At 39.8% G+C, this 10,398-nt stretch overlaps 1 protein-coding gene across 7 annotated transcripts in view; it reads right to left on the bottom strand.

Annotated features, from left to right (window-relative positions):
• plppr2a (phospholipid phosphatase related 2a) overlaps positions 1-10,398 on the bottom strand; it is a 66,101-nt gene that overhangs the window by 4,394 nt on the left and 51,309 nt on the right. For 2 of the 7 annotated variants that reach the window (XM_058050448.1, XM_058050446.1), the window contains exons 5-8: positions 9,970-10,090; positions 6,383-6,633; positions 5,935-6,111; positions 2,410-3,489 (exon numbers count right to left, since the gene is read on the bottom strand). In XM_058050448.1, coding sequence (XP_057906431.1) covers positions 3,211-3,489; positions 5,935-6,111; positions 6,383-6,633; positions 9,970-10,090 — 828 coding nt within the window. In that variant the 3' untranslated portion in view covers positions 2,410-3,210. Of the gene's footprint in view, positions 1-119; positions 249-2,407; positions 3,490-5,934; positions 6,112-6,382; positions 6,634-9,969; positions 10,091-10,398 lie in introns of those variants that run through there. The other 5 variants (XR_009119691.1, XR_009119692.1, XM_058050450.1 and 2 more) reach the window with 5 other exon arrangements.

Below are 10,398 nucleotides of genomic sequence, written 5' to 3'. Positions count from 1 at the left end.
CTGAAGGGAAAGAGAGGGACGAGAAAGAAGAGAGGATGGGGGTAGAGGAAAGTGAAGAGAAGGATAATCAAGAGCAATGTACGGGATGCCATGGGGGGGGGGGGGGGGGGGTAACTTACATGTACAAAACAGAAACATGGGAACAAAGAACGGGGATTGTGAGGTGGGAGGCAAAAAAGACTTAAAGTTGGTTAGAATGGTTGAACGTAGGTGTTGTAAAGTGGGGGGGGGGAGCAAAGTGCTGGATGCTGGAGGACAGTGAGGGACGAGGGAGGCGGATTGAGAGGAGAGAGGCAAGGTGGGAGACAGAGGAAAAGAGGCAATCAGGTGAGGGTTAGAAAATGTGACAGACCACAGAGGACGCCGGCCGGGCATTCTGCAAACACGGTGGCTATATTTACGTGACAGCGGTTTCGTGTATGAAGGCTTTGGAAGGCAGTTTTGGCCACCAATGGGCAAGCGTGGCTATAAAAGCATGGCCGTCTTTTTGGCCTGGATGGAGTACAACCAAATCAACCCAAGTGATATCACCATGGCCAAAACCATCGGCCACTACCTACTCCACAGTAACCATCACCCTCAATGATTACAATGCATTTGAAGTAGGGATGCACCATATATACACCGTATTTTCCGGACTATAAGTCGCACTTTTTTTCATAGGTTGGCTGTTCCTGCGACTTATACTCCAGAGCGACTATGTTACAAAAACACTGGACACCTTTTCTGTTCATGTTTATTTTTTGTGTAGCTGAATAACCATTGTGTTAGCATATCTTACACCTATTCAGCCTGTTCTCTATTTTTTTATTAATGTTAGAACTTGCCTTCCAAGATGACGTAATGTCTGTTTTGGTCAAGTAGTAAAATAAATTACCCGCAAAAAATGCGACTTATACTCCAGTGCGACTTATGTATGTTTTTTGTCTACCTAATTATGCATTTTTGGCCTTGTGCGACTTATACTCCGGAGCGACTTATAGTCCAGAAAATACGGTAGTTTGTAAAATAAATTACCCACAAAAAATGCGACTTATGTTTGGGGTTTTTTCTACCTAAATATGCATTTTTGGCCTTGTGCGACTTATACTCCGGAGGGACTTATAGTCCAGAAAATACGGTAGTTTGTAAAGTAAAATACCTGCAAAAAATGCGACTTATGTTTGGGGTTTTTCCTACCTAAATATGCATTTTTTGCCTTGTGTGACTTACATATGTAAATGTGATTTTTTTGTTTTCTATTTTTAATAAATTCAAAACATGTCAAAAAAACCTTTTTTCACATTGTCATAATGGAGTATTTTGTGTAGAATTTTGAGGTAAGAAATTAATTTAATACAGTTTGGAATGAGGCTGTAACATGACAAAATGTAGAAAAAGTGAAGCGCTGTGAATACTTTCCGGATGCACTGTATACTCTGGCGACTTATAGTCCAGAAAATACGGTATATATATATTCTAAGCCAATACCAATACCGACAAATTCCTGCTTCTACGAATACTGATAACAAATAAATAATTTATATTTAGATTTAACTGTCGTTTGTGCAAGTCTGGAGGTAGGAACGACTCAAAGTTGTATTTGACAAACTGTATCCGTAGATTTCTCCTAACCATGTCGCCTTGACTTAACAAAATAGTCATAAATAGGCACCATTATTCATTAAATCGCACATTGGTTTTAGATTTTAGTGAAGTTGGCTCTCCTCCCCACGCAAAACTCTGGTAGTATTATTTGTTTGTGCTGTTTTGTGCAATAAAAAAGAACATTTGTTCTGCTTTCATTGTTGTTATTACAGTTTCTGTTACAGGTCACCCAGAGTTCACTCCACCCCCCATATGCTCCAAATGAAACCAAAACAGTCCCATTTGTTTGTGTTGCATTTGTGCAGTTAAAATGAACATTTGGGCTGCTTTTGTTTTTTTTATTTTTAGATATTACAGATTTTTAAAGACCAACCAAAGTTAACATTTGCTCCAAATGAAACCAAAATAGTCCCATCTGTTTGTGCAGTTAAAATAGAACGTTAGTGCTGCCTTCGTTTTAGAGATATAACACATTTTTAAAGGCCAACCAAAGTTCATCCAACCCCCCATTTGCTACAAATGAAACCAAAATAGTCCCATTCGTTTGTGTTGTGTTTGTGCTATTTTGTGAAGTTAAAACAAACTTTAGTGCTGCTTTCGTTTTTTTTTATAATATTACACATTTTTAAAGGTCAACCAAAGTTCACCCAAATCCCCACTTGCTCCAAATGAAACCAAAATAGGCCCATGCGTTTGTGTTGCGTTTGTGCTATTTTGTGCAGTTAAAACGAACATTAGTGCTGCTTTCGTTTTAGAGATAATGATTTAAGTTTTGGGCTATTATGTAATCAGCCCCCCCCCCCCAAAAAAAAAAAAAAAAAACATGCACATAATGAAACTAAAATGTTCTAAGTGGTTCCCTTTTTGTTTGTGCTGTTTTGTACAATTAAAATGAACTTGTGTGCTGCTTTCGCTTTTGAGATATAAACAGTTTAAGTTATAGATTTTAGTTTTATTACATAATCTACTCCGACCTGTTGAGAATGCAACCCAACTAGGTTTTTTTTTTCATTTTTGTTTGTGCTGTTCTGTGTAGTTAAAATAAATGTATGTGATTGCTTACGTTTCTGCACAAATCCCCCCTCATTTGGTCCAAATGAAACCAGAATAGTTCCATTCTTTTGTGCTGCATTGTGCCGTTATGTTATGTATACTGTATATAATTTAACATCACCGGTTCTAAACCGTTGCAGTGTCGGCCAGGTTATGAGATGTTTCTACTCAAGGGGCCAAAGTGCCATAAAAAGCCAGCAGAAGATCCATTATCCTGATGTGAATACAGCCAACACAATGGCACCTGCTCCATCCATAAAGTTGCTTTGTAAATCACATCATTGTGTCGCAGAATTTTGCGGCCAGCTGCTTTGCATTTAATCACAATGCTGAATTACACCGCACGTGTCGTCGGGCGAACTGCTGACTCGCAACAAAGACACAAGTGACTTTTCCGTGTATGTAAATGTGTAACACCGTAGAGTGAGAGGAAAAAGCAAACACAAAATAGAATTTGTTCCATTCTCTGGTCAAAATGTAACTGCTGCACATTTCACGCCAGTAGAACAAATCCCAGCTGTGCTCTTATCAGCTGACTGCACAGCGTGCATGTGCACAGATTTATAGGATTCATGGGGTGTCTTTGTTGGGGGGCTTCACACATGCGTGTTTGGGAGAACAAGGAGGACGACGCATTCGGGTAAGACAAGGAGTGTCATTCACATACAGTCTAGCGTATGGGCAAGATGTGCCCCCCGGTCTTACCTGAGGACCACTTAACTTTTCGATGGGGCTCTCTACGCAGGGAAGCGTCACCATGGGCATACCCAGCGTGGACTCGGGGTGCTGGGGTGTTGGTGCAGGAGGCCTGGGCTGCAACTGCTGGAAGTTGTTAATCACACATGTCACCTGGAGGAAGAGTTAAAGAGAAGTTCCGAGGCGTAAAAGTGGATGGACTCTCCAACTCTTTTTCATTGGAGGAGAAAGGTGACATTGACAAAAGTCAATGTAAGTGTATCAGCATTTACAATCATTTCAAATGTGCAGATTTTTGCTCAAAAAATAATTTTACATTTTTTTTCTCCAAAAACAGGCACAATTTCTAAGTGCATTTCACGTTTCGAATATTGCAACTTCACTCCAAAATATTGTAAGTCATAAATTATGCTGTTACACAGTTGAAAATGCTCAAATATATGCATATTTGAGCAAATATTTATGGTAATGGTAATAATGGTAATGGTTTTATTTCATTTGAACATGCATCAGATTACAATTGAATGCATCACATAATCAGTTCACAGTTCCACATGTCCAAAAGGAGTAGGAAGAAGCACAGCTTATTAAATCCTACCCCTCCATCTGGTACTTTTACAATCAGTACATTTGTTCACTTCCTGCTTTCCGAAGTTTTTTTATTTTATTTAATTTTGTCACGTACCGAAGTACGAGGTGATATGACCATCCAATGACATAATGGGTACCATAGTAAGTGTCAATATAGTGATATATATAGCACATCATGACTGGTTCAAGACTCTTCATCCTTGTATTTAGCAAACATCAACTGCTTGTATTGTTTCTTGAATTGGCTCATCGTTGTGCATTGTTTGAGGGTCTTACTCAATCCATTCCATAGTTTGATTCCACATACTGTATGGCATTCAGAACATGCATTCAAAGACAATGTGTCAGTAATGTCACATTGATGATACAATAACATAATGCACTGCAGGAAATATTGGACCGAACAGGATTTTAAAAAACAACAAGGAACGCTTCCAATGCTAACATGTGTGAGTCTACTTGCTTTTCCTTTATTATGTCCACTATACTGGCTAATGTGAGTACTAAGGTGACTCTAGGGGTGTTATTTAATGTCTAGAAGGCTCTAAAAATTAAGGAAAAAAAATCTTTAAAAAGGTTCCAAGCAGGTTTTCTATGCTCTATGAAAATATTTGACTTAATTATGGTCATGTCTGGATCCCTATAACTGTGATAAATGAGGGATTACTGTTCTTGGCCTTGTACTTTGGGAATTTGAAGCTACTGTGGCATATACAAAAACTAGAAGTGTTGTACAAATAAAGGAAGGCCTGTTAAAAAAAAATTAAAAACCCCACAATAGTCACTTATATAGTTTCTAGGAAAGCTTTTTGGCAAGGTTGCTACAGTATATAAAATATATTTTAAAAAAAAAAACTTAAACTGTATTATGGAAAGCAGTAAGTGAACAAATGTAACAGTTACTGATTGTAAAAGTACCAGATGGAGGGGTAGGATTTAATAAGCTTTGCTTCTTCCTACTCCTTTTGGACATGTGGAACTTTGAACTGATTATGTGATGCATTCAATTGTAATCTGATGCATGTTCAAATGAAATAAAACCATTACCATTACCATTATATGTTCACAGATCCAAAAATGAAGCATACAGAAAAGAACACCATAACTATTATGAATCATGTAGGAGATTGGTTATGTTCTAAGACCGCTTTTGGTACATCGGACACAGGGTATCTTTAATCTGTACAGGCTTCAATTACATTTGACGGCGATCAAGGTGTTCTGAAGTGTTACTCAGTGTCAGAAGGCTTGATCCTTCAACAAGACAATGACCCAAAACACACCAGCAAAAACGATCAAGAATGGCTGTAACACTAGACTATTCTGAAGTGACTTCCTATGATTAAATCTATTTGAACATCTGTGGCAAGATGAACATGGAGTCTGGAGAAGGGCCCGATGAGGAGTTGGCCAAAATACCTGTCAATTGGTGCAAGAGTCTCCTTCAGAGTTACAGCAAGTACTTCATTACAACTAAATATTAGGTGACTAATATATTGGGTTACATCGTCCAGCTCGTCCCTGGAGATCCTGAGGCATTCCCAGGCCAGTTGAGAGACAAAGTCTCTCCAGTGTGTCTTGGGTCTTCCTCGAGAACTATCGGCCGTACGTTCCCTGAACATATCCTGGAGTCATCCTGACCAAGTCATTTCGTCTAAGTCCTCTCAATATGGAGGAGCAGTGGCTCTACTCCGAGCTGACAGTGCTTCTCACCTTATTAGACCCCAGAACCCCACGGATGAACGTCGTTTGTACCCACAATCCTGTTGGTTACTCACAAGGACAAGTGGGAAACTTGCCTTTCAGCTTAGCTCCCTCTTTACCAGACAAATCGATGTCGGATTTCCATTTGTTTAGTACACTTCTGTATTATTACTTATGTATATATTTTTCGATTACTTCAGTGATTCTTGTGGGTTTTTCTTTGTTTGGCTTAAGGGAACCTCTAAGAATAATTATTTCCACCACAACTTTCTTTTTATGTCCGAGTAAATATTCACTTCTCACCAAAAACACAGCAATGGATCCACCAGTGAAGAATCCCGCCAGGACATCTGCCCAATGGTTGCGGTATTCAGCCACCCTGACCACGCCTACGATCATGGCCAGACAGAGCAGGGTGAAGCTGATCGTGGGCTTAGTCAGACGTGTGCCTTTGGTCTTGAACATCAGCGTCACGTACATCTGAAGAAAGGCATATGGGAGAGCACACACAGTAGGGAACAACAAAGACAGGAAGTCCTGCACCCAGTGACACAAATAAAGTTACCATATGTTCCTCCTTTTAGCTAAAAGGTTAAAGTGAAATACATTTCCCATCCTACCAAGATGAATGGATGTTAAATTTCACTGAAAGGGTCAAATGAAAAACATCATCCCTCACCAAAGAGGTGAGATTGATAGTGTATATTACAGCCCTTTACGGACGCACCAGTTCCAGCATGCATCAACCTACCACTGTGTACACTGCAGAGTAGACGCTGAGCGCGGCGTCCTTGGATGGGAAGGATTTACGTGCAGACATGACCACGAGAGGGTTGCCGGTGCAGGCGCGGCGTTCTGTGATGTAGTGCATGTTGGACTGGCAGCCCAGTGCTGTGTAGTTTGGTCGACATGCCGAAAGGAAGTGAGGAGTCTGGTTTCCTGTCACAACCTGGCCGGCATTGGCGAAGATGGTCGTGGTAAACAGACCGAAGGCATAGACACCTGGGAACAGATGAGTATAGGACGGTAGAAATATTTGTTTTTAAATTAGTACGCAGTTTTTCAGCCAATACCATTCAAAATAAAAGCTGGGGTACCAAAGTGACAAAGAGGTACTGTTGACTGGTTGAGTGCCATTATATGTTCCTTATATAATGGCGTTAAGCTGTTTCCCTCCCTTGTTTTTTGTTGGGAACTGATATTTTCATGAAACATACCTACGTTCTACTGCTGATTACGAAAGAACGGAAAAAGGTAGAAACAAACAAGCCTAATTTTTCTTTTGACAGGTTCCATGTTTATATAGCCATACAATATAAATATTCTGCGTGCCTTAAAATATCAGTCAAAATAGTCTAAAATGGTGAGTACTGGTTATCAGTGGTGTAGTTTCTTATATAATGGTGTTAAGCTGTTTCCCTCCCTTGTTTTTTGTTGGGAACTGATATTTTCATGAAACGCACTTATGTTCTACTGCTGATTACAAAAGAATGGAAAAAGGTAGAAACAAACAAGCCTAATCTTTCTTTTGGTAGGTTCCATGTTTATATAGCCATACAACAAAAATATTCTGCGTGCCTTAAAATATCAGTCAAAATAGTCTAAAATGGCCGGTACTGGCCAGGATTCAATGAGTTAATATAATTCCAGTAGTCCTTTTATTGCAAATGTTAATTCCATGTTTATATAGCCATAGAACAAAAATATTCTGCGTGCCTTAAAATATCAGTCAAAATAGTCTAAAATGGCGGGTACTGGACAGGATTGAATGAAACATAATTCCAGTAGTACTTTTATTGCAAATGTTAATCTGAAATCGGATTATGTTTTATTTTTTTTTGCTTAATTGCTGTCCATGTTGACTGTTTCTTTCACATTTCTTTTTTTTCCAGGAGTCATGAAAGTGTTTTCCAGCACAGTACTTCATCAAGACACCCCAACAAACAACTGTTATTAGAGAAACAGAGAGCGAGGTCATAATGTGCATGTAACAATGGCCTCCTGTGGTGATATTGTTATGTTCCTCCCAGCCTGTAACAAATGGTAGTAAGGTATAACAACGCACAAAGCTCACAATGTCATCAAAGCATCGCATTGGCAATTTCCTTTCATTATAATCATAATTCCTATCGTAAGTAATGGCAATGGATATAGAGACTTTTCCTTTGTGAACTGGGGTATAGTGGTCTGAAGTACTTGTTTTGAAGGACACATCTGACACCGATGGTGATATGGCTTGAAAATATGGAGTTATAAAACATATTCATTGGTTGTCTAGCTACAACCTTTTAACAGAACATGCAGTCAAAGTTAATATCAAAGTCACAATCTCTCAAGTGGAAGCACAAGGTTGTCATCAGACAGTGCTGATATTCATTAAGCTATCTTAAAGCAGTGCTACTCAAAAGGGGGGTGGTGTCCCCCTGGGGAAGCGTGGTGAACTCTCAGAGGGGGGGCGGGTGAGAGGTGCGTGCCGAAATACTAAAATGTTTGAGTTTGATGTACTCAGCATGATATTTGTCGCTTGAAAACGCTTGTGTGCTTCACTGCTCTCCATTTTGTTGGTTTCACTTTCGAGTTCAGTTTATACAGTGCAGATAAGTAGATATTGCTATTTTCTCAATAGTATTTCAAATGGGGACGGGGGCAGAAACATTTCTGTCCCCAGTGGGGGCCTGACAGAAAGTAAGTGAGAACCCCAGATTTTTTTAACATGAAGTTATATGACATCCCTATCCGCAGTGTAGCGCATCAACGGTGACTTACCCCACCCCAGTTCTGGTCGGATTTTGGTGATGAGGAACTTAGTTCTGGCTACTTAAGTAAAGAGTTTGGCTTCTCAAAACAATATGCGCTAAAAAGTATTACATTAGCAAAATCACAAAAATGCCTACTCTAAAAATCAGACCTCAAAAACTGCTCTCTGAGCATAGCAGCCATCTTCTTCTGATACACAACAATTCCACCACACGGTCTGGTACAGCGATGGCATTGCTGCAGACCCTGTCGATGTAACGCTCCAGCCTGAAGATACTTTAACTCCTCCTCCACCTTGGGGAAGGTTGCAATCCACCCTCAGATTTGGAGATGCTAAGTCTCATCCCACAAGCTTCACACTCTACACTCTGCAAACCTCGCCAGTAAACGCTGAAGGCCATGGGAATAGCAGAGAGGGGATCCAAAGGCCCCCCAAAGTGGACCCCCGCGATACATTGCCTGTGCTGAGAAATTCTGTCCATAAAAATCATGAACCAAAACGGTGACAAAGTGCAACACTAGCAATGCAAACCAGGATCCTGCACTTATATCCACACTCGTTAACCACAGTGTTTAAATGTAGTGTGAATCCAATTTAGAGCAGCTTTGAATAAAACCAGTGATAATAAAGTCTTACCTCTCAAAATAGTATCAACACATTATTATCAGCTTACAATAGCTGTGAAATTGGAGCACAAGCATTCAACCAAGCAAATTCTCCTGAATATACTAATTTCTCAATATCAATTATTACCTAAATAACTGCTAAAAGTTATTTATGGATCTAACAATCCAATCAATAAAAAATCTGAATCCACATATTGGAACGATACAACATTAAGGGATTCTTGCTTAACAATCAGGAAGCTGAGGCAACACACCCTCATGCTGAGATAAAATTAGTGGTGTACCCCAGGGGTTATTCTTAAGACCAACAGTGTTTACCTACAGTACACATACTGGAAGTGACATGTGCAAAGTCACGGAAGACCTAAAGGTAATATTCTGCATCGGGGGAAATAAGGAGGAGTTAATAAAAACAAGCAGAGTAATAATGAACAAACAAGATGGTTGAACAAACAAAGACTATCCTTGAAGTAAGCAAAAGCAAAATAATGTCATATACTCTTATGGTGGAGTCATGAATACTGTGGATGTTTTTGTGGGGTCTTTTGTGACCTCTTGGATGAGTCATTGGTATGCTCTGGGGGTCATTTTGGATGGGTGGTTACTCCTGGGAAGGTTCACCACTGTTCCATGTTTTCGGCCATTTATGGATAATGGCTCTCACTGTGGTTTGCTGGAGTCCCAAAGCTTTAGTAATGGCTTTTTCACACCGCTGTATGTAAGTTTGGATTTAGGTTGTATTCAAGATTGACTTGTATTGTGCTTATAAATATTTAAACATGTTCAAAATCAAAGGATGAGTGTAAGTAGCTTAAAAACTCCATCAATTCAAGTTGGTGTCATGTCACTTTGCACCATATCTGCTGTTTTTTTATGCTCTTTCAGAACCACAGTCAGGAAAATGACAGCGAGCCTGAAGTGTAAGGATGCCGGAGTACAAAACATTGTGTTCACCTAAGAAGCGTATGATGCGTCTCAGTAGGGGGTTGAAGTAGCAGCAATCTGCAGTGACAATGGTCTTCTCCTGGCTCCCTTCAGCCTTGGTGAAGAAAGCGCACAATTCTCCAACAAGAATCTGTGGACACAAACAAACATACCTACAATGTTTGGAAGATATGTAATTTATTATCCTCTGCATGAGTAAAAAACATGTTGACTATATCAAAGTACATCACAGAAAAAGTAGCAAGTAGGAATCCTTATTTATGAATAAAATATTTTCATACAATATTTTGTTATATGGGCTGCACAGCGGTGAGTGGTTAGTGCACAGGCCTCACAGCAAGGAGACCCGAGTTCAATTCCACCCTCGGCCATGTTCTCCCCGTGCATGCGTGGGTTTTTTCTCTGGGTACTCCGGTTTCCTCCCACATTCCAAAAACA

The sequence above is a fragment of the Doryrhamphus excisus genome, chromosome 15 (assembly GCF_030265055.1).
Source record: "Doryrhamphus excisus isolate RoL2022-K1 chromosome 15, RoL_Dexc_1.0, whole genome shotgun sequence".
Taxonomy (NCBI): domain Eukaryota; kingdom Metazoa; phylum Chordata; class Actinopteri; order Syngnathiformes; family Syngnathidae; genus Doryrhamphus; species Doryrhamphus excisus.
This window is presented reverse-complemented; position numbering and strand designations above follow the sequence as displayed.